The 27884-nt window shown below is 43.8% G+C and overlaps 1 protein-coding gene across 4 annotated transcripts in view; it reads right to left on the bottom strand.

Annotated features, from left to right (window-relative positions):
* UQCC1 (ubiquinol-cytochrome c reductase complex assembly factor 1) overlaps positions 1-27884 on the bottom strand; it is a 134495-nt gene that overhangs the window by 66078 nt on the left and 40533 nt on the right. For all 4 annotated transcript variants that reach the window (XM_002710826.5, XM_017341660.3, XM_008256062.4 and 1 more), the window contains 2 exons: positions 18246-18318; positions 10431-10488 (listed from right to left, as the gene is read on the bottom strand). In XM_002710826.5, coding sequence (XP_002710872.1) covers positions 10431-10488; positions 18246-18318 — 131 coding nt within the window. The remainder of the gene's footprint in view (positions 1-10430; positions 10489-18245; positions 18319-27884) is intronic.

Genomic DNA, 27884 nt, shown 5'->3' with positions numbered 1-27884 from the left:
ACAGTACTATCCTTGTCTCTCAGTGATTCCAGCAGCTCATAAATAATAGTGATCTCTTTAACATATAAGGAAGGCAAATAATCCAGCTAGTAAAGAAAAAAAGGAGCATTCAAGTCTTAATCCAATCACTCCCTTAATAGCTCTAAAAAGCAGGCAGAAAAAAAAATTTTTAAATAAAATGAAATAAAAGGCAGGCAGAGAGAGAACAAAGGAAGAAAAACTCACTGACCATAAGTGTCAAATAATAATGAGCTAAAGATACCAATTTTGTCTTATGGCAAATAGTAACAACCATACCACTTTTTATTAAATCCTCTAATACGCGTCTGAGACTTTCACTGTAAGATGCATTTGCAGGGCTGGTGTTGTGGCACAGCCTGTTAAGCCACCACCTGATACTGGCTAGAGTCTCAGCCGCTCTGCTTCCATCACAGCTCCCTGCTAATGTACCTGTGGAAGCAGCAGAAGATGGTTCCTGTACCTGGACAGAGTTTCTGGCTCCTGGCTTTCAACTGGCCCAACCCTGACCACTGCGGTCATTTGGGGAGTGAACTGGTGGATGGAAGATCTAACCCTCTCTCTCTGTCAATCTGTCTTTCAAATAAATAAATAAAATCTTTAAAAATACATCTTGAAAAGACACATTTGCATTTATAACCTCTTCTAATCTACATAATAATTTACCCATTATAAATTGTCCTCATTTCACAGAAAATTGATGCTATGAGAAAGTGACGTGACCTCAATTCACAGCGCAGAAGACTGGAGCTGGAATGCAGCCTGAGCTCCAAGCCACACTATTCCCTCCGTTCTGTGACAGCAGAGCACCCAGAGCCTCCTCCTGCTAAGCAAGACAAGAAGGAAGTGCAACACTGTCTGCAGAATTAAAGCAACCGCAGTTTCCTAGCAACAACCTTCTGTCTGTCCCTGCATCTCAGAGGGAGGAATTCCTGTTATTCCTGATGCTGACCTCTTGCTACATATTGGCAGCTCTGAGCATCTTGTCTCACTCACTCTGGGCTCTCTCACAAAGCCGGTTGTGTTCTGGCCTTGTTCCTCCAACACTGTCATCTATAAGCTGCTTACAGAGGATCTGACTCTGAATTCACTGAAGACGCGCAGGCGCATGGACAGCTCTGTCACTGTTCTGAAGGAATCCCAAAGGGAACGCTCATGAGCTTGTTTCCCTTCCTCTGTCACCAGCTGAGGCCAAGAAAGCAGAGCAAACATGGCCACACTCGAGCCCCAGCCACGCTCATGAATGGATTTATTTGTTTGTCAGCTGGCACACTGATCCTTTCCCAGGGTTGTATACATGGCTAGCTCCATCTGGTTTCCTAAGCTGCCTCCTCTTGAAGTTTAACTCTTCTGAGTGGGAGCGTAGGGCCACAGGACAGTCCATGGACAAACCGACAAGCAGAATGAGGCACCTCCTGAAGCCATCTCACCTGACAAGGAACCTCATCCAAGAGCTACACCTGACCCGCAGCCTACCTGTCAGAGTTACTATAAAGAACAAGCTCCAGGGGGTAGCAGATACCAGGGCACTTAGGTTATGCAGTGTTGGTAAAATACTGCTGCACAGGCTCTTGGTATAGGCAAACAAAAAACAAAACGAAACAAAACAAAAAACTATACATGTGGGTGTTTGAAGAGAGCAACTCTGGCTGGGAGAAGCAGACAAGAGGATGTGTACATGGCCAGGTTCACCATAGAGAGCAGGTCTGAAGCTGCAGGAATCAGCAGGAGCCCCATTGCCCAACAGCTGCATCAAAACTGCTGTGGTGGCTTCCAAGAGCCCTCTTGCAGTGCAGGGGCGGCCGGTGTTTGCCAAGGCAGTTCTCTGGCTGGCTGAGACTGGCTCTAGTTTTCTTTCTAGCCCCTTCCCACTCCCACAGTTTACTTTCTTCTCTTCTTTCCCAGAGGTGTCTTCTCTCAGCTTAGAACAAGGTTCCAATGTTTCCCCAACTTAAAATAAAAAGCAACAAAATGCTGCCCCTCCATCCTGTTTCCTCCCATATAATGATCATCTTGTCATCATTATCATTCAAACAAAATTTTTTTTAAATTTTTGATTACATGCACAAGCAATCCTCAAGGCCAGGGTTGTGGCACAGCAGGTTAAGCCACAGTCAGCGTCCCATACAAGTGTTAGTTCAAGTCCTGGCTGCTCCAATTCCAATCCAGCTACCAGAGAAAACAGAGATCCAAAGCATCAACTTAACACCATCAGTTTAACCGACTTAACCTCTGTGCCACAGTCCGCCCCCAGCTATACTTTACGAATGATGTGTTTAATCTCTCTCTCTCTCTCTCTCTCTAAGCCTGATAAGGTAACAAATTTGCTGCATGTTATAGGTTCAATTGGAGAATAAATATTCTAATTTTATGAATCTAGGTTTAAGAATAAGCATATAATTAATAATACTAATATTAATTATTAACAAATAAGCATTTAATTTGTTACCTTGTTTTTAAATTTTTTTAAAGACTGATTTTTATTTATTTGAAAGACAGAGAGGTAGACAGAGAGGTCTTCTATCCGCTGGTTCACTCCCCAGATGGCTGCAAAGGCCGGAACTAAGCCAATCTGAAGTCAGGAGCCAAGTGGGTGCAGGAGTCCAAGGACTTGGGTCATCTTCTACTGCTTTCCCAGGCCATAGCAGAAAGCTGGATAGGAAGTGGAGCAGCCGGGACTAGAACCGGGGTACTGGCGCTGCATGAGGAGGATTAGCCTAGTAAGCTGCAGTGCTGGCCCTCACTTAAATCTTTTTTACTAATACAAACTAAGAGTAAGAATGGCACTGAAGAGAAGACAGAGATGCAAAAATAATGAAAGTTACTTTTACTCTCAATAAATTCATCATCCAAGAGGAAAACTAATACAAATGCTTTAAGTGTTCAAACAGAGGGGTGCAAAATATTAAGGAAACATAGCAGAGGCATTACCTCAGCTTTCAGAGGGAGGGCAAGGCTTCAAAGAGATAATATCTGAATTGGATACTGAGGGGAAAATAGGCATGTGTCAGAGAGCAAGGGGAAGGGCCTTTGAGACAGAAGACACTTGGCGCAGAAGAATACTACATACTATGCTTACCTAGGGCAGGCGGTGGTGGTAATGGCACTTAGATCAGACTTTGTAAAGGCAGCACAGGTCATGGTTGGTGAGAAATGAACACCATGCTAAGAAACTTGAATTTTTATCCCAAAAACAATGGAGAAAATTAAAGTGTATGTATGTATGTGTGTGCATGGACCCAATTTATATTGAGAAGAACAATGGAATGGGGAGAATGAGGCCAGAGACAAAAGATCAGTTTTCAGGTTGCAACTCATTGTGTGTGACACCATGAATTTGGTTTTTTGTTGTTGTTTTTTTTAAAGATTCATTTATTTATTTCAAAGGCAGAGATACAGAGAGGCAGAGGTAGAGACAGAGAGCGAGAGAGACAGCAAGAGAGAAACAGAGTGAGAGAGAGTAAACCATCCATTGGTTTACTTCTCAGACAGCCACAACAGCCAGGGCTGCGCTGATCTGAAGCCAGGAGCCAGGAACTTCCTCCGGGTCTCCCACAAGAGCACAAGAGCCCAAGGACTTGAGCCATCTTCTACTGCTTTCCCAGGCTATAGCAGAGAGCTGGATCAGAAGTAGAGCAGCTGGGACTCGAACTGGCACCCATATGGGATGCTGGCACTGCAAGCGGTGGCCTTACCAGCTATGCCATAGTGCCGGCCCCAAATTTGTTTATTTTTTAAAAATACTTATTTTATTTGAAAGGCAGTGACAGAGAAAGAGAGAGAAAGAGAGAGAAAGAGAGAGGAGAGAGAGAGAGAGAGAGAGAGAAGTGGTTTACTCCTTAAATGGCCATATGGCTGGAGTTGGTCCAGGTTAAAGCCAGGAGCCCAGAATTCCCTTTGGATTTCCCATGTGGGTAGTGAGGAACCAAGAACTCTGACCATCTACCTCTGCTTTCCCAGGTACATTAGCAGGGAGCTGGGTAGGAAGCAGAGTAGCCAGACTTGAACCAGTGCTTTGATATGGGATGCTTACATTGTAAGACACTCAAAACAGCGCCCAATTGGGATGCTGGTATTGCATGCGGTGGGTTAACCCACTGTGCCACAACATTAGCCCCTGGATTTCTATTGAAATGAACTCATAAGAAATAGGAAATATCAGAGATTATCTGACATTATAAGAACCCATTTTATAAAGCTTTCATATCAGGGGCTACTGTTATGGTGCAGCAGGTTAAGTCACTGCCTGCAATACCAGCATCCCATAAGAGTAACAGTTTGAGTTCCAACTGTTCCACTTCCGATCCTGCTCCCTGCTAATCTGTCTGGGAAAGCAGCAGAAGATTATCCAAGTCCTTGGGCCCCTGTACCCAAGTGGGAGACTTGGATAGAATTCCAGGCTCCTGGCTTCAGTCTGGCCCAGCCCCAGCTATTGTGGCCATTTGAAGAGTGAACCAGTGAATAGAAAATCTCTTTCTCTCTCTCTCTCTCTCTCTCTCTCTGCTGCTTCCTCTAGCTCCTTTAAATAAATAAATAAGTCTTTATAAAAATAAAGTTCATGGAAATTGCATATTATGAGAAAAGTTATAGGTCCAGCACAGTGACATAGCGGGTAAAGCCGCCACCTGCAGTGTCAGCATCTCATATGGGTGCCGGTTTGAGTCCTGGCTGCCCCACTTCAATCCAGCTCTCTGCTATGGCCTGGGAAAGCAGTAGAAGATGGCCCGAGTCCTTGAGCCCTTGCACCCACATGGGAGACCTGGAGGAGGCTACTGGCCCCTGGCTTCAGATCGGTACAGCTCCAGCTGTTGCGGCCAACTGGGGAGTGAACCAGCAGATGGAAGACCTCTCTCTCTCTCTTTGCTTCTTCTACTCTCTCTATCACTCTTTCAAGTAAAATATATAAATCTTTGAAAAAAGTTATGCTTTGATTTCAAAAATTTTTGCATCAAAATAACCTATTTTTAAAAGATTTATCTGAAAGTCAGAGTGATGGAGAGAGAGGGCAAGCCAGTCAGAGACCAAGATCTTCTATTTGCTGTTTCATTCCTTGTGGTAGCCAGGTATACGGCAGGCAGAAGCCAGGAACTCCATCTTGGTTTCCCATATGGGTGGGAGGGACCCAAATATTTGAGTCATCTTCCACTGCCATCCCATGCACTGTAGCAGGGAGTTTGATGGTAATCAGAGTAGCCATTATGCAAGCTAGCACTCTGACATGGGACGCCTGCGCCACAGGCAGCAGCCTAATCTCAAGGAAGGCCCCCACCAAAATAATCTGTGGTGTTTGTTTTTTTTTTTTAATTTTTTGACAGGCATAGTGCACAGTGAGAGAGTGAGAGTGAGAGAGTGAGAGAGAGAGAAAGGTCTTCCTTTTCCATTGGTTCACCCTCCAATGGCCGCTGCGGCTGGCGCACCGCGCTGATCTGAAGCCGGGAGCCAGGTGCTTCTCCTGGTCTCCCATGCGGGTGCAGGGTCCAAGCACTTGGGCCATCCTCCACTGCCTTCCCAGGCCACAGCAGAGAGCTGGACTGGAAGAGGAGGAACCGGGACTAGAATCTGTGTTTTTTAAAACATTTACTTATGTATCTGAAAGCCAGACTTACAGAGAGAGGAGAGGCAGAGGGACAGACAGAGAGAGAGAGATCTTTTATCCGCTGGTTCACTCCCCAAATGGCTGCAATGGCCAGGGCTAGGCCAAGCCGAAGCCTGGAACCGGGAGCTTCATCTGGGTGTCCAATTGGGTGCAGGGATCCAAGGACTTAAATTTTCTTCCTCTGCCTTCCCAGGTGCATTAGCAGGAAACCAGATCCGAAATAGAATATCCAGGACTCAAATTCGTACTCATATGGGATACTGGCATTGCAGGTGGCAGTTTAACCCGCTGTGCCATAATGCCAGTTCCAGGGCAAAGAAAAATTGACTTCAGTGACTGATGATTGTTGAGGTAAAGGAGTGAGTGACAAGTCAAGGAAGACTCCAAGGTGGTGCAGGCACCTAAACAGATCACAAAGCCACTGGGGAAAGACAGGGAATAGAAAAGGAGGCTTGCCTTCATCAACTCCATGTGAGGATGCTGACAGCCCAGAAAGCAGCTTCTCTGAGCATTTTTTCTGCAACCATAGTCAATGCTAATCTTGTTCAGGAAAGATCATGGACACACAGTCCTTTTGGCTGCATGCTCACATAAATATACAAGTGATAAGGATCCTCTAGAAACTGGAAGGGGACTCCCAGTCCTAGAAAAAAACAGGGTAAGTGAAACATCAATAGATCCTCCAAGGACCTGACACGATGTGAGAAATGCTAACCCTAGTCTTTTTTTTTTTAAAGATTATTTATTTATTTATTTATTTGACAGGTAGAATTAGACAGTGAGAGAGACAGAGAGAAAGGTCTTCCTTCTATTGGTTCACCCCTCAAATGGCCGCTACGGACGGAGCTGCACCAATCCGAAGCCAGGAGCCAGGTGCTTCTTCTTGGTTTCCCATGTGGGTGCAGGGGCCCAAGCACCTGGGCCATCCTCCACTGCCTTTCCCAGGCCACAGCAGAGAGCTGGACTGGAAGAAGAGCAACCAGGACTAGAATTGACGCCCACATGGGATGCTGGCGCCGCAGGCAGAGGATTAACCAAGTGAGCCATGGCGCCAGCCCCTAACCCTATTCTAAGAGTCAACAGGAACTACCACTCTTGGAAACCCAAGCAAGCACTCACGGGAAGCCCAGCTCCATGGTATTTTTACTTGCTAGCTGTTTGGTTTCGGTTTCGTTTTGGGAAGAGTCTTTTGATTTTTAGGACTGTTTTCTAAGCCTCCCTACCTCTCCCTCATGCAAGCATTTCTAAGAGGTATTTATCTCTCCTCCTCTTGTAAGTCTTGATTTCTGTCACTTTGTACTTGGCTATCCCTGGGTTACCCTCCTGGTGGGGCTTCAAGCTAAGAGAACAAGGCCAGAAGAACTAAGATGCATCATTCCTCCTGACACCATCCATCTCTCAGAACAGAGAATTCCCCAAACCCTCTTAAAGCAGCACAGCACAACTGGGCTCCAAAGTTCTTTTAATGTGTCCCTTTAACCCCATAAACCTGCCCTAGACATCTAGACAACCAGTGCCCCTCAACTGCTCTATGTTCTTGTATGTAGTCTGTCTTTGGCATCTGATGTTCCCTCAACTTAAAAATGCTCTCACGGGCTGGTGCAGTGGCGTGGCGAGTAAAGCCACAGCCTGCAGTGCCAGCATCCCATATAGGGACTGGTTCAAGTCCCGGCTGCTTCTCTTCCAATCCAGTTCTCTGCTATGGCCTGGGAAAGAAGCGGAAGATGGCCCAAGTGCTTGGGCCCCTGCATCCACATGGGAGACCTAGAAGAAACTCCTGGCTCCTGGCTTTGGATTGGCCCAGTTCCAGCCACTGCAGCTATTTGAGGACTGAAACAGCAGATAGAAGTGTGCGCGCTCTCTCTCTCTCTCTCTCTCTGCCTCTCTATAACTGCCTTTCAAATAAATAAATGAATCTTTGCCCTCCCTCTCTCTGACACAAAGTCCACTCACTGTTCAGGGCACCTCTTCAACATCACTGCAGAGCGCCTTTATCCATCACTGCCCCACCACCACAGCTCTGTGTGCTTCCACAGCATCTGCCTGTGCCTCGGCCACAGTATTTCTTTTGTTGGCATCCTTTATAAACAATTGTACTTTACGCCTGTTTTCCACTAGACTAAGTTCTATTTTCTAAGAATTTATTTATTTGAGGGGTCAGCACTGTGGCATAGCAGGTAAAGCCACGGCCTGTGGTGCCAGCATCCCATATGGGTGTTGGTTCAAGTCCCAGCTGCTCCATTTCCAATCCAGCTCCCTGCTGGTGGCCTGGAAAAGCATCAAGGGATGGTCCAAATCCATGGGCCACTGCACCCACATGGGAGATCCACAAGAAGCTCCAAGCTCCTGGCTTCAGATTTGCCCAACTCTCTCTCTCTCTCTCTCTCTGCCTCTGCCTCTCTATAACTCCACCTCTCAAATAAATAAATAAATCTTTTTAAAAATTTATTTATTTGAAAGGCAGAGAGATAGAGACAGACACAGAGAGATCCCATCTGCTGCTTCACATCCCAAATGCCCACAGTGGCAAAGGCTGGGCTGTGCCTGACCAGGCTAGGTGCCAGGTATTTAACCCAGGTTTCTCACATGCGTGACAGAACCCAACTGCTTGAGCCATCACTGTTGCCCCATAGTGTAATACTAGCAGGAAGAAGACAGACTAAGTTTCTTAAAGGTACAGACCATGTCATAGCCTTCGCTCCGATGTCCATGGCCCTGAACGCACAGTAGGTCCTTGATAAGACTTTGATGATTGAAATCATAAAGTTCTGACTTATTGCACTGAAGTCTGTAGATCAACAGAAGCACAGGGGGAGAACAAGCACAGATCGGAGGCAGACAGCCTCCCTCCCACACTTGACTGGTGATGGCCCACACCACTCCTTAGCGAATTCAAACCAACCTCAGCAAAAAAGACTCAGCAGGCACAATTTGGAAACTTTAAAGAACTACGTGTAGCTTCAAGGTTCTCTAAGTTGCTATTAGTCAGGTATTGACCTTGGGATGTGGTCACAGGGATTATATATTTTATTTTGCCATCCACTCCCTCCAACACTCTGATACCTCTAGCTATATAGGCAATAAAGAGTCTTTCATACAGGCTGAATATTATCTTTGAGCTCCTTTGGGAACAGCCTACCCGTCTCTTAACCCTGCCACCTTGCCAGTGAGTAAGTCTACGGTGCTGCCTCTGCAATATTCCCCTCTTGGGAAAGTTGTTTTCTCCTCCATAGGCCCACTTTCCCCACCCTGTACCCTCTCCCTAACTTTTACCATTAAAACAGGAAGGCAGTGTCTCTCCTTAGCCTTTGACTAAAAAGCAGGACACATTTGAAAGAACTAACAGGTAGAGGGGCTGGTGCTGTGGTGCAGCGGGTTAATGCCCTGGACTGAAGTGCCCGCATCCCATATGGGCACTGGTTCGAGACCCGGCTACTCTCAGTTCGAGACCTGGCTGCTCCACTTCCAATCCAGCTCTCTGCTGTGGTCTGGGCCCCTGTGCCCTAGTGGGAGACCTGGAGGAAACTCCTGGCTTCTGGCTTCGGATGGGCGCATCTCTGGGTATTGCAGCCAATTGGGCAGTGAACCAGTGGATGGAAGATCTCTCTCTCTCTCTCTGCTCTCTCTGCCTCTCCTCTCTCTGTGTAACTCTGAATTTCAAATAAATAAATAAATCTTAAAAAAAAAAAAAGAACTAACAGGTAGAACTACTAAGGGTTCTGACAGTTGAAGCTTCCTCTGTGATCCTAAAAGCACCACTCACATTTAATATAAAAGTTTGCCATTCTAATTCATAATTAACTATCATACAGGTCTTATCTCCTAAACTAGACTGTGAGCCACTCGAAAACTATCCCCAGTTCCCAGCAAAGTACCTAGGACGTAGTGTGCACTCGATAAACTATTTGCTTCAAAAAAATCATCATGTAAAACAAGCTGCTACCCTAGGCCCCCCAGCCAAATTCAGTGACGATGTGAGTTCAGGAGAAGGAACGTTTCAGAAGCAATCAAAACCAAAACGCCTTTATATAGTCAGCCTGTGATGCACAGGCTCAGCTGAAGGCAGTCTCAAACAAGGGTCCTTTTGACAGGGCAGTCATTCCCCACGTTCCTCAGATACTCACTATGGTCAAAGTAGTAAACTTAGTTCTCCAGAATTTACCTTCCCAAGATCTGGCAGTTCAAAAAATACATTCCCCAGCCCCCACTTCAACGACTCTCCTATATCCTTCTGACCTTTAATACTGCGTAACGTTAGATGAAAAATTGATTTTTTTTGGCTATTTATTTCACAGCTGAAGAAAAAATATACTGTGTAAGGTGTTAAATATTTTTACATGCAACAAACCTGGCAAGCCTCTAACCTGTATGCACACTTTAGAGTGCAGAGGTAAATGTCAGTGCTGTAATTTGTTACAGGTTTCTGATGACCAGCAATGAAAATGACCACGGGTTCTCACAATTCAAACCACTTTTACGTAAATGTGAACTTTCCTAAAACAGCCAAAGGAGAGAACTTTCCATCTAAGCTCACAGAGTCTCTTAGAGATACTGATAGCATTGTTCACTGGGTTAGGTGCTCTTTGAAAAAAAAAAAAAAAAAAAAAAAAAAAAAACAACTTACAAATATTAGTTTATTTCTGGGCCTATGCTTTGACCTTTAATAAAAATGTCCTTCAAGACACCAGTTATTAAAAATGAAAGGAACAATTTTTAATGCCTGAACAACTGCCATTTCATATAATCGGCCCTGCAGAAGGCTATACCTTACAAGTCAGCAGTGTTAGAAAAAAAAAAAAGTGGTGACCTCACTTACCAGACATGGAGTAGCGTTATAAGAAACCATGAGTTGAATGTATCTGGCATCTGACACCCTAGAAAATAACAATAAAATGTAAATGTGTGATGGTTCAGGGAGGCATGCTGACTGTATTTTAAATGTTAGTAGGAATTCCTACTAACATTCGTTCCACTGTTTTCTCACTTTTCATAACACGGCCTAGATGGTCTCTGTGGTTTCTTCCAACTTCTGTGTGATTCTACAGTACCTTCCCTTGCTGGGCTTCAATTCCAAAGAGCCAAGCAAATGCCACCTGGCCTGCCCCCTCTGAACATCAGCTTTTTTCACTTGAGCTCCAGTGTCTCCTTTTTCCCGTCTTCTTTCTACAAGGTTTCCAGTGTGCTATGGACATGAGTATGCAGAATGATTTGCCCAAAAAGATAATAATTAGGAGAAAAAACTGGGGATTGAGGAAGCCAAGGCAAAATGAGAAAGCAGACCTTATCTAATCAAAGGCCAGTAGTCACCCCATCCTTGGTTTCAGATCCCGCATGTCCATGCTCAGACATCCACCTCTCAATTCTCAGATCTCTAAGAAACGCCTCTGGGCAGATGAGGGGTGCCTCACTGAATATGATCTCCTTATTACACCATAGCAGAAAAGCTGAAGCAGGAGAATGAAGAGAAACAAGAAAACTCTGTCCTTTGGAGCAATGAATAAAGAAAAGAAGTAGTTAGGTCCACAGTTGTTATGAAGCAGGTTAAGCTACGTTAGTCATACCAGCATCCCGTATCTGAGTGCCAGTTCAAGTACTGGCTACTCTTATAAGGATCCAGCTTCCTACTAATGCATCTCGGAAGGCGGCAGAATATGGCCCCAATACTTGAGGCTTTGTCACCCATGTAGAAGACCAGGATGGAATTCCTGGCTCATGGCTTCAACTTGGCCCAGCCCTGGCTGACGCAGCCATTTCAGGAGCGAACCAATTCACAGAAGAATAGAAGATCTCTCTCTCTCTGTCACTTTTAAATACATAAATTTTTTGGGAAAAAAAAAAAAGGAGTAGTATCCTCTGCTTTCAGTAGTCAGTGAAGTATACAAAGCACTAAATGATAACAAATAGGAAGATAAAACACAGGGCAGGATCACGTGAGCTGCACTCTCAGTGCCAAGAATAAGAAAGACCTATAATTCACGGTGAGTTTACTATGTGCCAGTCAGAATAGGTGTTTCACATGCAATAGCTCAGTGAATCTCTCCAACAATCCTGCCAGGTGCGTATAGGTAAGAAAACTGATTTTTAGAGAAATGAAGCAATTGCCCAAGGCCACAAACTTATGAAACAAAATAGCTGTGATCAAATTCATATCTACTTGACCCCAGACACTGTGTTCTTAATTGTCATTCTGGGGGCCGGCGCCGTGGCTCACTTGGTTAATCCTCAGCCTGCGGCAGTGCCGACATCCCATACGGGCACTGGGTTCTAGTCCTGGCTGCTCCTCTTCCAGTCCAGCTCTCTGCTGCAGCCCGGGAGGGCAGTGGAGGATGGCCCAAGTGCTTGGGCCCTACACCCACGTGGGAGACCAGGAAGAAGCACCTGGCTCCTGGCTTCAGATCAGTGCAGCGCCGGCCATAGCGGTCATTTGGGGGATGAACTAATGGAAGGAAGACCTTTCTCTCTGTCTCTCTCTTTCTCACTGTCTATAACTCTACCTGTCAAAAAAAATTAATTAATTAATTTAAAAATTGTCATTCTGTCCTCCTAATACTAAAATTGTCAGAAACCAGCACTCTCTGAGGACCCATACTACATGTCAGGTTCACTGCTGGTCATGGCAATGATCTAACTTGACCCTTACTTTAACCCCAGAGGGAAGCACTAGGAATCCTCATTGTAAGATGAGAAAACAGCCTCAAAAACGCTAAGTAACTTGAGGGCAGTCCTATTAACAAGCTAGTGGCAGGCTGGGGTTTGAATCCATGTCTGTCACAAAGTGATACCAAAATACTCGGTGAGCTTACTGGGAGTGCCCAGCAGCTGTCAAGTGGACTTCCTCTCAGAGCTTAGCAGGAGGGAGGCAAAGGCTGGCTTGGCCAGCCATACAGCTATTAAGACACATGCCATCTGAGAGTGGGCCAGCCGCCCTCCACCTAGAACAAGAATAGCCCTGAGAAACTCTCAAGCCTGGATCTGAAGCTGGGTCTTTTTTTGGATGCTAGAACAAAACATTAAGAAGCAAAGTTTTCTTGGAAGTCTGTCTTTCAATCTGGAAAATGAAATTTGGCCGCCTGCAAAGGACAATCTGTTCAACTGCTACCTCTACATCAAAGCTTCTCGGCAGCCTCCAGGAGCCTTTCCAGTTTTCTCAGAGAGGGAATCAGTTCTTGGGCTGGAAAGCACAGGCAGGCAGGCCGGCCAACAGCTGGACTCGGGTCACCATTTTCCCTTCGAGGGGTCAGCTCAGGGCTGAGGATGAGAAAAGGGCTGGCACATGATTTGAGTCCCTCTACCTACTGGAGTCAGAATAGAAACCCACAGGGTAAAACCCTAAAAAATAAGGCCAATGAATGTTGACTGTCAGCAATGCAAAACTAGAGCAGATTCTTTAGCTCAATGAAACCTGTTTGCACACTTCAAAGTCAAAATCTGCAATATGCCTTTGTTTTGATTACACTCTTCCTCCAATGTACACACAGTGCATTTTTTCTGAGGCTAGCCACTTTCTTCTTTGACACCAGGTTGGATAAAATTAAATAATTCATCACTGTTTTGAGTAGCAGAATTAGCACACTTGTTCATTAATGTGGGCTCAGTCTGCCTCATCCAAAATCCTGACCCTACGTCGTAGTCACTACATGACTCAGGAAAGGTACTTGGTCTCGCAGGGCTTGGTTTTCTTCTCTTTATAAACATAGGGAGGACAAGATAATCTACCTTATAAGATTTTTGTGAGGGTTAACTTAAGGCTATAAAATATTTAGCAAAATGGCTAGTAGTCAAAAAGTAACTCAACAAATATTTGCTAGTGTTTTTACTCATTGAATTATTTAAATATTAGAGTTTAAAATACTTGAAACACCTCACTCATTATTTGATTCTGTCAATCACTGACTCAGAACTTGCTAAGAACTCTTGCCTCTGAAGTAATCGGTCTCATGGGTTAAAAGCAAGTAGTTCACATACAGCAGTGTGGAATTAAATGCAAGCCTTACTGATTGGCCATCTCTGTTCCACAGTGCTTTTCATAGCAGAACTGCTCTAGAAAAGACCAATCAGTAAACCACTGCATACTCGGATGGTGTGCTCATCAGTGACAACAAGGGACGGCATTAGAACATCACAGAAACAACAGCTGGCTGCTAAGACATCTCACCACTCAGAATCCCCAAATCTAGCTCTCTGAAGCTAAACCTTTTGAACACCAAGGCTCTGAGATGGTAGAGTCTATAACTTTGGCATTTTATGGGAGCCTATTCAAGAGGGTGCTGTGTGTACGTTTTATTCACCAACATACCATGGTGAACAACTCATTCTTATACAATCTTCAAGAAAGTGCACCAGCCTCTCTTTTGGGAGAAGGGAGAGTGTGGAGGATAACAACTTCCAGCTGCCTGAAGTGCTCTACTCTTTTAAAAAGTTACTGAACCCTCAGGACAGTCAAGCTCCAGGGTAGGTGTTTGGCACAGCAGTTAAGATGCTGCTTGGGACACTTGCATCTCATTATCAGAATCAGCTTCCTTTTAATGTACACCCTGGGAAGTAGCAGATAATGGCTCAAGTACTTGGGTCCCCACCATGCATGTGGAAGACCCAGATGGAGTTCCAGGCTACTGACTTTGGCCTCGCCCAGTCCGTGCTGTTGCAGACATTTGGGGGAGTTAACCAGCATACAGAAGTTCTCCTTATCCATCCGTCTCTCTCACTCTTTCAGTTTCTCTGCCTTTAAAATAAATTTAAAAAATAAAATAAAATTCGAGGTCGGCACTGTGGCATAGTGGGTAAAGCCGCTGACTGCAGCACTGGCATCCCATATGAGCACTGGTTCAAGCCCTAGCTGCTCTTCTTCCGATCCAGCTCCCTGCTGATGCACCTGGGCAAGCAGTGGAAGATGGCCCAAGTCCCTGGGACCCTGCACTCACATGGGAGACCTGGAAGAAACTCCTAGCTCCTGACTCCTTGGCTTCCAGCCAGACTCCAGCTCTGGCTGTTGCCGCCATTTGGGGAGTGAACCAGCAGATGAAAGTTCTCTCTGTCTCTCCCTCTCTCTGTAACTCTTTCAAATAAATACATAGACCTTTAAAATAATAATAATCACAAAATTGTAAAATAAAATTCAAGAACTATGTGACCAATAGCATTTATAATCTTGGGAAGCAATATACAAGAGGTTTTCAAAACATTCATGAAAAACACCTATTATAAAACAATTATGCATGATTTATTTTTATTTTGTATCCAAATAATCTCCATTCCCTTTTCCCTAAACTTTTTGAGGTACCCCCATACATTTTCTTCTCTTATTCCAAACTTTCTTTAGAATTTGAGCCACAAGAAAGTCAGAATCAGTATATTTTTCATCATCTGTCTTCAGGTGCTACTTTCTAGACTGCTTCTTTTTATTCACTAGTCATTGTCTGGAACCAATTCAATTTGATTTTAAAACTTAACCAGCCCACAAATGACAAAAATAGGCCATACTGAAGCATAATTCAAATAAACATGCTAAAGGTCTTCAAAGGCAATTCTAAAACTGAGTCACAGAAAACATACAGATACCGAGTTACAGTGCTTCACTGACTCATACCATGGAAATGACAATATATTCATTTTACACGCTAAAAACAAAGAAGTGGGGGGACAGTGAGGACTGTTGTACTAGTTAGTGATTTGTTCTTAAATTTGGGCATTGGTAATGAGTGTGACCAGATGACAAAAACGCATTTATCTGTATACGTATGTGTATTTCTTGGTATGCATACTGTATTTCAATAAAATGTTTAAAAAAATATGAAAAGTAGTGTCACTGAAAAATTCTCTGCCTCCTCAGCTAACTACTTTGAAGGACAAAGCCAGAACAAAGTTTAGTGAAGTATACAGGTTATAGTATGTATCGACATTAGTCTTTAGTCTGCAAAACTAGTACAACATTTCACAGAAGTACTTCTTATTTAAGTGCAACAAAATGCAAAAATACTAAGATGGATTATGGGAAAGGCACTGTAGCATAGCAGGTTAAACCACCACTTGAGACACCTGTTAGAGCACCACCTGAAGTCCCGTTTCCTCTGCTTCCGAGCCAGATTCTGGAAAATGCACCTGAAAAGGCAGTGAAGACAGCCCAAGTACTTGGGTTCCTGCCAACCACGTGGGAGACCCAGATGGAGTTCCTGGCTCCTGGCTTCAGCCTGGCCCAGCCCTGGTTGTTCTGGGCACTTGAAAAGTAAACCAATAGATGAAGATCTTTCTCTCTGTGTGTTATTCTTTAAAATAAATAAATACATCTTTTAAAAAAGAGGGATTACATTTCTAAACTGCAAACACATTCATTCATAGGCAACATGTCATAGTGGAAAAATCCCTGGATTTTAAGCCAAGCAACAAAGGCTCAAATCTTGGCTAAGCAATCGTAGGACAGTCACTTGGCCCCTTAAGCCTCAACTGCTTCTGAAAACAAAACAAGCAAAAATAAAAACAATAATTTAACCCCTATCTCACAAGGTTTTATAACTCCTACATGAGATAAAGGTAAAGCATAACATGTAAAAGTGATCACATAGAATATAACAATTACAATTCTTAAAAATTTTCCCAAGTTTAATAAGGAATTTATAACAGGCTATAAACTGAAACATAATACACTGATTTAAACAAGATAACACTTGATTCTATATTAATACTAAACAATCTTCAATAATAAAGGATTGGTCAAGACATAGATAGCTAGTAAGTATCCTCTCAAACTAATCATAATGAATTTGATTTACTGAATCAAATATTAAATAGGTATCTGAGGATAAGATTTTCTTAATATTTTATAAAAACAGGGGCCGGCACTGTGGTGCAGTGGGTTAAAGCCCTGGCCTGAAGCGCTGGCATCCCATATGGGCACCGGTTCTGGTCCCGGCTGCTCCTCTTCCAATCCAGCTCTCTGCTGTGGCCTGGGATAGCAGTAGAAGATGGCTCAAGTCCTTGGGCTCCTGCACCCGTGTGGGAGAGGAAGCTCCTGGCTTCAGATCGGCGCAGCTCTGGCCGTTGCGGCCATCTGGGGAGTGAACCATCGGATGGAAGACCTCTCTCTCTCTCTCTCCCTCTCTGCCTCTCCTCTCTCTGTGTAACTCTGACTTTCAAATAAATAAAATCAATCTTAAAAAAAAATATTTTATAAAAATACTTAAGCAAATGGATTAAAGAAAACACTTTAAAAAACTAGCTTTTCAGGGCCAGTGCTGAGGCTTAGCAGGTTGGGCTGCTGCCTGCAGTGCTGGCATCCCATATGGGCAACGGTTCAAGTCCCAGCTGCTCCTTCTCCAATTCAGCTCTCCGCTATGGCCTGGGAAAGCAGTAGAAGATGGCCCAAGTCCTTGGGCCCCTGCACACACGTGGGAGACCTGGAAGAAGCTCCTGGCTACTGGCTTCAGACCAGCTCAGCTCTGGCCATTGCAGCCCTCTGGGGAGTGAACCAGTGGATGGAAGACCTTTCTCTCTCCCTCTCCCTCTCTCTCTGTAACTCTACCTGTCAAATAAATAAGTAAAATCTTAAAAAAAAAAAAAAAAGAAAGAAAGAAAGAAAGAAACTCAGTGTCAAAATAGTAAATAAGGGGTCAATGCTGTTGCATAGTGAGCAGAGCCACCAACTGCAATACCAGCATCCCATAAAGCACCGCCAGTTTGAGATCCGGCTGTTCCACTTCTGATCCAGCTCCTTGCTAATGTGCCTAGGAAAGCAGAAGATGGCCCCAGTGCTTGGGCCCCTGCACCCAAGTGGAAGCCCCGGAAGAAGCTCTTGGCTCCTGGCTTCAGACCAGCCCAGCTCTTGCCATTGTAGCCCTATGTTGAGTGAACTACAGGATTAAAGATCTCCCTCTCCCTCTCTGTCTCTGTAACTCTGTCTTTAAAATAAATAAATCTTTTTTTAAAATGGTACATAAAACATACAGAATGTAAAATAGCACACATTTACTATGGTCACTCCTATATGAGAAGACGCATTTATGGACAAAGGGGATGGTAATGTTAAAACGCATCACACAAATTTTAAGGCTTTTTATAAATTTGTTAACATGTTTTCATTACAGGGTTCTTTCTTTCTTTCTTTCTTTCTTTCTTTCTTTTTTTTTTTTTTACAGGCAAAGTGGACAGTGAGAGAGAGAGACAGAGAGAAAGGTCTTCCTTTTCCGTTGGTTCACCCTCCAATGGCCGCCGCGGCTAGCGCACTGCGGCCGGCGCACTGCACTGATCCAAAGCCAGGAGCCAGGTGCTTTTCCTGGTCTCCCATGCAGGTGCAGGGCCCAAGCATCTGGGCCATCCTCCACTGCACTCCCGGGCCACAGCAGAGAGCTGGCCTGGAAGAGGGGCAACTGGGACAGAATCCAGCGCCCCGACCAGGACTAGAATCCAGTGTGCCGGCGCCACAAGGCGGAGGATTAGCCTATTAAGCCGCGGCGCCGGCCCATTATAGGGTTCTTTTTGTCCTTTTTTATTCTACTGAAAGAGACAAAAAGCTAGAGTTATACATTTTGTGCAGAAAAATATGTTTACTAGTGATTAAAAAATATATACCCTATTAAAATCACCATAAAAATCAAAGTACATTCATTTTCCTTTTGAGAACCATCAAATAGTAACTTACTTAGAAAGAACTCCTCGAAGTCAGTTTTCTCCACACAACTAGTGTACATGCGCAGAGCTGCAATCTTAATCTTCTAGACAAAGAGAATGAAAACAAACTCAAGACATGACCAAGTAGATGTTCTATTGCTATCAGACACGCATCACAGATCTGACATTTCTTTAACTATAAAGAAGGGTCCAAATCTGTCCCTAGGACATTTGAAACAACAAACATTTTTTTCTTCCTTTTCTTAAAGCTAGCAATTCATATAGACTTCATACAATGTTCACATTTTAGAATTTGAGCGCAAAAGTGTCAAGAAGGTTTTTCCAGGGGTTGATGTTATACATCAGAGGATTAAGCTGTCGGTTGAAATGCAAGCATTCCATATTGGAGCACAGGCTGGAGTCTCAGCTGCTCTGCTTCCTGCTAATGGACTTGGGATGGCAGCTGAAGATGGCCCAAGTATTTGGATCTCTGCCATCCATGTGGGAGACCCAGATGGAGTAGGGTCCTGGCTTCGGCCTGGCAGTGACCCAGCTGTTGCAGCCATTTAAGTGAACCAGCAGACAGAAGATGGATCAACTGACCAATTGCTTTCTCTCTCTCTCTCTCTCTGAAGTTCTGCCTTTCAAATAAATGAATCTTAAAAAAAAATAAAGAAGGGCCAGGCATCGTGGCATAATGGGTTAAGCCAACACCTGCGATGCTGGCAAACCATATTGAAGCCTGGCTGCTCCAATTCTGATCCAACTTCCTGCTAACATGCCAAGGAAGGGCAGCAGAAGATGGCCCAAGTGCTTGGGAAACTTGGATACAGTTCAGGCTTCTGCTTCAGCCCAGCCCAGCCCAGTCCTGGTCATTGCGGCCACTGGGGAGTGAACTAGTGGATGGAAGATCTCTCTCCGTCTCACCTTCCATCATTCTGTCTTTCAAATAAATAAAATGGAGTCTTTATTAAAAAGATATTTTAATAAAATTTACTTATTTAATAAAAGATATTCCAGTGTTTAAATTAAATCTTTTCCTTAACTCAAACTAATTTTTTTAAAGATTTATTTATCTGTTTGAAGGTCAGAGTTACAGAGAGAGAGGAGAGGCAGAGAGAGAGAAAGAGAAAGAAAGAGAGAGAGAGAGAGAGGTCTTCCATCTGCTGGTTCACTCCCCAGACAGCAGTATCAGCCGGAGCTGTGCCGATCTGAAACCAGGAGCCATCGGTCAGAGCTGTGCCAATCCAAAGCCAGGAGCCTCTTACGGGTCTCCCACATGGGTGCAGGGGCCCAAGGACTTGGGTCATCTTCTACTGCTTTCCCAGGCCACAGCAGAAGGCTGGATCGGAAGTGGAACAGCCGGGACCCGATCTGGCAGCCATATGGGATGCTGGCACTGCAGGCAGTGGCTTTTCCCGTTACGCCACAGCGCCAGCCCCTCAAACTCATTTCACCACATTTGAGCCTTTATGCCACTGTCCAGCATTATCCATGTTAACTCTTTATAATCGAAAAGCCTTCATATTAACAAAGATTAGCCATTAGTCCAACCAAAATCAAACAAAAACCCTCAAGCCTTTATTCCTTCCTCAGAGGCACCACTATCTATTTTATGTCTTTCTACTGGAAAAGGGGGATGCAAGAGGACCTTTTTTCCTATATTATTTTTAGTTCAATAATTTGTTGATTAAAAGAACACTGGGTATATAAATAAAAGTTTCTAATGAATGTAGAATATGAAAAGATCAAACTTTCACTATTCTTAAAAGCATGAAGAATTTTCTTAAGATTTTGATATGAATTGTGGTTTTAATTTATTCACTGAGTAGTGAACTTAATATTTGTATATCTTAGTGTATGTAAAGTATGCCTTAACATACAGGTGGCAGTGCTGTAGGTTAAGCCTTTACCTGCAGTGCCAGCATCCCAAATGGGCGCCAGTTCAGGTCTCTGCTGCTCCATTTCTGATGCAGCTCCTTGCCTGGAAAAGCAGTAGAAGACGGCCCAAGTGCTTAGGCCCCTGTATCCACCTGAGAGACCCAGAAGAAGCTCCTGGCTTCGGAGCAGCCCAGCTCCGGCCATTGTGGCCATTTTGGGAGTGAACCAGCAGATGGAAGACCTCTCTCTGTCTCTACCTCTCTCTCTCTCTGTAACTACACCTCTCAAATAAATAAGTGAATATTTAAAAAAAAAATAAAGTTAAATTATAGGTCTAAAGACCAACTTGGTGCTCTGGGAACAGGTATTTCAAGGACTTTGAAACATTTCATTAATGATACAACTAAATAAATCAGCTCATCAATAAAAAAGCTCATTTTTTTTCTTAAAATGACAGAGAAAGTTATAAATACAAATACTCAAATTCACACAGACTAAAAACAAACATTCACAGATCAGAATGGCATAGTAACTGAAGAAAAACCAATGAAGAACTTAGTAGAGCTAACTTTCTAATGTGCATAGTCACCAAGGATAAACTATACCCAATACTATACAATGTTCATACTTTTCTTTTTTTTTTTTTGGACAGGCAGAGTGGACAGTGAGAGAGAGAGAGACAGAGAGAAAGGTCTTCCTTTTCCATTGGTTCACCCCCCAACGGCCACTGCAGCCGGCGCACTGCAGCCTGCGCACCGCACTGATCCAAAGCCAGGAGCCAGGTGCTTCTCCTGGTCTCCCATGGGGTGCAGGGCCCAAGGACCTAGGCCATCCTCCACTGCACTCCCGGGCCACAGCAGAGAGCTGGACTGGAAGAGGAGCAACTGGGACAGAATCTGGCACCCTGACCGGGACTAGAACCTGGTGTGCCGGCGCCACAGGTGGAGGATTAGCCTATTGAGCCGCGGCGCCGGCTCATACTTTTCTTTAAAAGATGTATTTATGGGCTGGTGCTGTGGCATAGTAGCTAAGCCTCTGCTGCAGCACTGACATCCAATACATGTAATTGTTCGTGTTCTCACTGCTCCTTTTCCGATCCAGCTTTCTGCTTAAGGCCTAGGAAAGCAGTAGAAGATAATCCAAGGCCTTGAGCCCCTGCACCTGCATGGGAGACCCAGATAAAGCTTCTGGCTCCTGGCTTCAGATGGGTCCTGCTCTGGCCGTTACAGTCATTTGGGGAGTGAGCTAGCAGATGGAAGACCTTCCTCCCTGCTTCTCCCTCTCTTTATAACTCTACCTCTCAAATAAAGAAAAGAAAAAAAAATTATGCAGAGGCTGGTGCTGTAGTGTAGTAGGTTAAGCATCCTCTTGCAACACCTGAATCCCATATGGATGACGGTTCAAGTCTCAGCTGCTCCTCTTCCAATCCAGCTCCCTGCTGATGGCCTGGGAAAGCAGTAGAAGATGGCCCAAGCACTTGGGCCCCTTCACCTGCATGGGAGACCCCAAAGAAGCTCCTGGCTCCTGGCTTTGGATCATTTCATTTCTTCCTATTGGGGTCATTTGAGGAGTGAACCAGCAAATGGAAGACTTCTCTCTCTTCTCTCCCTTTCTCTGTCTATAACTCTGACTCTCAAGTAAATAAATAAATCTTTTAAAAATGATGTATTTAGATGTATTTACTTATTCATTTGAAAGACAGAGTTACAGAGATAGAGGGAGAGACAGACATACCTTCTATCCTCTGATTCACTCCCCAAATGGTTGCAGTGGCCGGAGCTAGGCCAGGTCAAAGCCAGGAGCCAGGAGATTCATCCAGGTCTCCTACATGGGTACAAGGGCCCAATCACTTGGGTCATCCTTTGCTGCCCTCCCAAGCACATTATCAGGGAGCTGGATCAGAAATGGAGCAGCAATTGCTTCTCAGCCTTTTGGCTAAGATCAAGTGTAGAAATGGAGGAGCTGGGACTCAAACCATTATCCATATGAGATGCCAGCATTACAGGTGGTGGCTTAAACCGCTAAGCCACAATGTTGGACCCTGTACATCCTTTTCAATACTCCCTATGGTTAAATCACAGATCTTTCTGATGGGCAGAAATACCCAAAATAAATTAAGGAAGTATTATATCTCTGACTGTAATTAAAACTTTTTCACTTGCTAATATGAAGTCTATCATGTTTTCAAGGTTTTAATCTAATGTTCATGTAAGAGAAAATAGAATATATAATAAATGGAAATAAGATATGCATCTCTGGGGGAGTAAATTAGCACTTAAAACCCACATTTAAACAAAATCCATAGTAAAACACTATAAAACATGAGCAAATTAAATCTAAAAGCAAAGAGGTCAGCATTGTAGCACAGAGTACCACCACCTATGATGCCTTCATCCTATACTGGTGCACTGATTTGAGTCTCTGCTGCTCCAATTCAGATACAGCTCCCTACTAATGCACCTCAGAAAGCAGCAGATGGCCCAAGTGCGTTGGCCCCCTACCCATGTAGAAAACCCAGATGGAGTTCCAGGCTCCTGATTTGCCTAGCCCAGCCCCAGCCATTGCAACTATTTGGGGAGTGAACCAGTGGATGGAAGATTCATTCTCTCTCTCTCTCTCTCTCTCTCTCTCTCCCTTTCTCTCTCTTTCCCCCTCTCTATGCCTCATTGCCTCCCCTCTTTCTCTATTATTCTTTCAAAAATATTAAAAAAGCCTTTAAGAAAAAAAATAAAAGCAAGCAGAAAGAATAAAGAACAAAAATTAATGAAATAGGGGCTGGCGCTGTGGTATAGTGGGTGAAGCTGCCACCTGCAGTGCTGACATCCCACACGGGTACCAGTTCTAGTCCCGGCTGCTCCTCTTCTGATCCAGCTCTCTGCTACGGCATGGGAAAGCAGTGGAGCATGGCCCAAGTGCTTGGGCCCCTGCACCCATGTGGGAGACCCAGAAGAAGCTCCTGGCTCCTGGCTCCTAGCTTCAGATCAGTGCAGCTCTGGCCATTGCAGCCAACTGGGAGTGAACCAGAAAATGGAAGACCTCTCTCTCTCTCTGCCTCTCCTTCTCTCTATAACTCTGACTTTCAAATAAATAAATAAATAAATATTTTTAAAAAATTAATGAAACTGAAAAAAGAAAAACAATACAGAACATCAAAGCAGCCAAATCTACTTATATTTAGTTCTTTAGAAATATTTATGAGACAGGCATTTGGTGGAATGGGTAAGATTTCATTTTGGATGCCCACTTCTCATATCAGAGTGCCTGGGTTCCAGTCCTGCTCTGCTCCCAGTTCTAGCTTCCTCCTAATGCATACCCTGAGAGGCAGGAGGTCACAGCTCAAGTGGTTTATTCCCTCAATCCACATGGGAGACCCAGGCTGAGTTCCCAACTCCTGGTTTTGGCCTGGCCCAGCCCTGGATATTATGGGTGTCTTGGGAGTGAAACCACAGATGGGAGATCTCTATCTCTTTATCCTTTCAAATAAAATAAATATTTTACAATAAATAAATAAAAATATCAATAAAATTGACAAACTTGGGGGCAGCGTTGTGGTTTAGCAGGTAAAGCCACCACCCGCAGTTCCAGCATCCCATATGTGTGTCGGTTCGAGCCCTGGCTGCTCCACTTCCGATCCAGCTCTCTGCTATAGCCTGGGAAAGCAGTAGAAGATGGCCTAAGTCTTTGGGCCCTTGCACTGGTATGGGAGACCTGAAGGAAGCTCCTGACTCCTGTCCTCAGATCTGGCCCATCTCCAGCGGTTGCAGCCATTTGGGGAGTAAGTCAGCAGATGGAAGACCTCTCTCATCTCTCTGCCTTTGCCTCTCTAACTCTGCCTTTCAAATAAATAAATAAATCCATAAAAAATAAAAGAAAAAGAAAACTGACAAACTTTAGCCAGACTGAACAAAGATAAAAACAATAAACACAAAGGAGGAGTAGGTATTTGGTGCAGTGATTAAGACACTACTTGAGACACCCACATCCCATATCAGAGTACTCGGGTTTGTGTCCTGGCCCTGTTCCAGATTTCAGCTCCTCACTAATGTGCACCCTAGGAGGCAACTAGTAATGGCTCAAGTAATTGGGTTCCTGCCATTCTTGTGGGAAACAGGAATTGAGTTCCTGGCTCTTGGCTTCAGCTGGCCTAGCCCCAGCTGTTGTTGCTTTGGGACCTGAACCAGTGGATGACAGCTCTCTGTCTACCTGCCAACCCCTGCCCCCTTTCAAAAGAAAGCTTGTGGAACACAGAATTAAAATATAAGTTTAGGGGCTGGCACTATGGCATAGCAGGTAAAGCAGTCACCTGCAGCACTAGCAATCCCATATGGATACTGGTTCAAGTCCTAGCTGCTGCACTTCTGATACAGCTCCCTTCTAATGCACCTGGGAAACCAGTGGAGAATGACCCAAGCCATGAAACTCCTAGCTCCTTGCTTTGGCCTGGCCCAGCCCTGGCCATGTGGCCATTTGGAAAGTGAACAGAGTATGGAGACATCTCTCTCTCTTTCTGCTTCTCCCTCTCTATAATTCTGATTTTCAAATAAATAAATCTTTAAAAATAAATATAATATGTTTAATCCAAACATAGAATTAAAATACAAGTTTAATAAAAACAGAGGATATGTATTATCTCTGTCAGAAATCAGAGAGGGGATATTAGTATACATCCTAAAGACATTAACAGGATAATAAGGAGGTATTATGAACAACTTTAGGTCAATGAATGTGATATCTTAGATGAAATGGACAAATCCCTTCAAAGACACAAACTACCAAAACTCATCAGAATAAATAATACAAATAGTCCTATATTTATTAAAGAAATTAGATTTGTGGTTAAAAACTTTCCAACAAACAAAATTCCTGGCCCAGATGGCATCATTAAAAAATTCTACCAAACATCTAAAGAAATTATATGAAAACTACACAAGTTTTTCCAGAAAACAAAAGAATACCTCCCGGCTCATTCTAGGGTATCAAAACCAAAGACACTAGAAAAAACAAAACTATAGAACCACAGCTTTCATGAACAGAGATGTAAAATTATGTACTGAAGTATTAACAAATCAAATCCATCAATATATTAAATGGATGACAGGTAGGTAGATAGTGGGTTAAGTTGCCACTTAGGATGCCTTCATCCTACATCAAAGTGCTGGTTCAAGTCCCAATGACTCAATTTCCAATGCAGCTTCCAGCTAATGTGCCTGGCAAGGCAGCAGATGGTGGCCCAAGTATTTAGGTTCCTGCCACCTACATAGGAGACCTGGATAAAGTCCTAGTCTCCTAGCTTCAGCAAAGCCCAGCCTCAGCTGAGCATTTGGGGGAGTAGACCAGCAGATAGAAGAGCTCTCTCTCTCTCTCTCTGCTTCTCAAATAAATAAATATATCTTTTTTAAAAAATGACAATATATCACAATAAAATGGGATTTATCCCAGAATGTAAAGTTGATTCAACATCAGCAAATCAATTGCTATCATTCATCATATCGCAGACCATAAAAGAAGCCTGTTTAACTTTGCTAATATCTGCAATTCTGAGAAGTATTTGATCACAGACCACACTGGTCTGTACCAACACCAAACCAATGATATCCTAGAAATACCAATAACATAATACTTTGGCCTTGACAAGTCCATTGCTAACCTTGAGAAAGGAAATTTAGGACATCTCATAACTCTTCAATTCATCTGACAAATAATTCACTTAGTACCTAAAATTCAATGCCAGGCACTAGTCAGGATTCTGAGAATAAATCAGTAAACAAAACAAGGTCTGCCTTCATGGGGCTTATGGCCCAGTTAAACTGCAGACAAATGTATAATTTTAACTAAAATTCCTAATTGCCTATTTCTTTTTTTAAATCCTATAGTTTCCTTCAGATTCCTATACATATAAAGGCCTCTGACTTGCCTCCAAGGCCCAAGCCCTTCCTTGTAAAGTAAGATTTTTCCCACAGGTTTGTAAAAAGTTTTCACTTCAAATAATGAAGACGTCACCAGATTGGCCAGTGTATTTACACAGCACTCACACTGTGGCACTCAGGAGCATTTTATAGTTCTTCACTTTTCCTGCAGCAAAGCCAAGCCTTTATACTTGGGTGAGCCATTTTCCTGGACAAATCTCTAAAGCAAGTCCCTTAAGACCATCACACAGGGACTGGAAATAACAACTTAAGGAAAGAACCTCTTTAAGAATCAAGCATTGGCCGGCGCCGTGGCTCACTAGGCTAATCCTCCGCCTTGAGGCGCCGGCACACCGGGTTCTAGTCCCCCGGTTGGGGCGCTGGATTCTGTCCCAGTTGCCCCTCTTCCAGGCCAGCTCTCTGCTGTGGCCCGGGAGTGCAGTGGAGGATGGCCCAAGTCCTTGGGCCCTGCACCCCATTGGAGACCAGGATAAGTACCTGGCTCCTGCCATCAGATCAGCGTGGTGCGCCGGCCGCGGCGGCCATTGTAGGGTGAACCAACAGCAAAAGGAAGAACTTTCTCTCTCTCTCTCTCACTGTCCACTCTGCCTGTCAAAAAAAAAAAAAAAAAAAAAAAAGAATCAAGCATTAGGGCCGGCACTGTGGTGCAGTAGGCTAAGCCTCCACCTGCAGCGCCAGTATCCCATATGGGTGCCAGTTCATATATTAGCTGCTCCTCTTCCCATCCAACTCTCTGCTTATGGCCTGGGAAAGCAGCAGAAGATGGCCCAAGTGCTTGGGCCCCAGCACCCACATGGGAGACTCAGAAGAAGCTCCTGGCTTCTGGCTTCAGACTGGCTCAGCTCTAGCCATTGTGGCCATTTTGGGAGTGAACTAGCACATGGAAGACCTTACTCTCTGTCTCTCTTTCTCTCTCTGTAACTCCACCTCTCAAATAAATCAATAAATCTAAAAAAAAAAAAAAAAAGAATCAAGCATTAATATAAGTTAAGGAGATAGGTAAACTAAATCTGCACCCAGTCAATAAAAACTGTTCTGGTCCTTAGATGATTTTAGGTTTATCTCATTCTAACTTAGGAAGACTTAATCAGTCTACTTAAATAAAACAGAAGCATCTAAGATGGCTTTAGGAAATGAAAACTTGCCCTCCCACTAACTGATGTCTTTTGTCACATCCTATAAGATGAAAAACAAATCTAGTAAAAGGCTTGCAGTAATAGCTATGTGAGAGTTGGAAGGGGCTTTTCAGTCATTTGAACCTCCTACTCATATTCTGCACTGGGATTCTTCCTACTGCATTCTTGACTCATGGTCAACCATCTGGGCTCCCGTTCAAACAAGACCAATGACCTTGTAAGGCTACCTATCTCACTGGAGGACAATTCTTGTTGTTAGATTATTTTGTTTTATTGAACTTACATCTGCTTCATGTAACACTCATTAAACATTTTTCTGCCCACTAGAGAACCTCATGTTAAGTGTCTCTCTGTTTTTTTAAAACATTTGTCCCACAAATACCTGAGAAGAACCATCAGGTCCTTTCTTTTCCAGGCTAAGCATCTCTATTGTTATTCAAATATTCTTCATTCAACACAGTTTCTGAGGCTTACATAAAACTCACTGCCCATCTGTGAATATATTCCAGGTTCTCAAGTTCTGTTCCAATCAGGAATAATTTTCTGGCATAAAGCTAATACAGAAACTATCCTATGGCACGTGACTGAATCTGGTAAACATTGTCCTAACATTGCTATATAAAAGAACAAAAATGAATGATTATTTCAGAATATTCAGACAGGGTAAGGAAAAGCTACACTTAAAATTCTAAGTATGGGCCGGCGCCGTGGCTCACTTGGCTAATC

This window comes from Oryctolagus cuniculus, chromosome 11 (assembly GCF_964237555.1).
Source record: "Oryctolagus cuniculus chromosome 11, mOryCun1.1, whole genome shotgun sequence".
Lineage (NCBI taxonomy): Eukaryota > Metazoa > Chordata > Mammalia > Lagomorpha > Leporidae > Oryctolagus > Oryctolagus cuniculus.
Note: the sequence above shows the minus strand (reverse complement) of the source record. Positions and strands in the feature narration are given on the sequence as shown.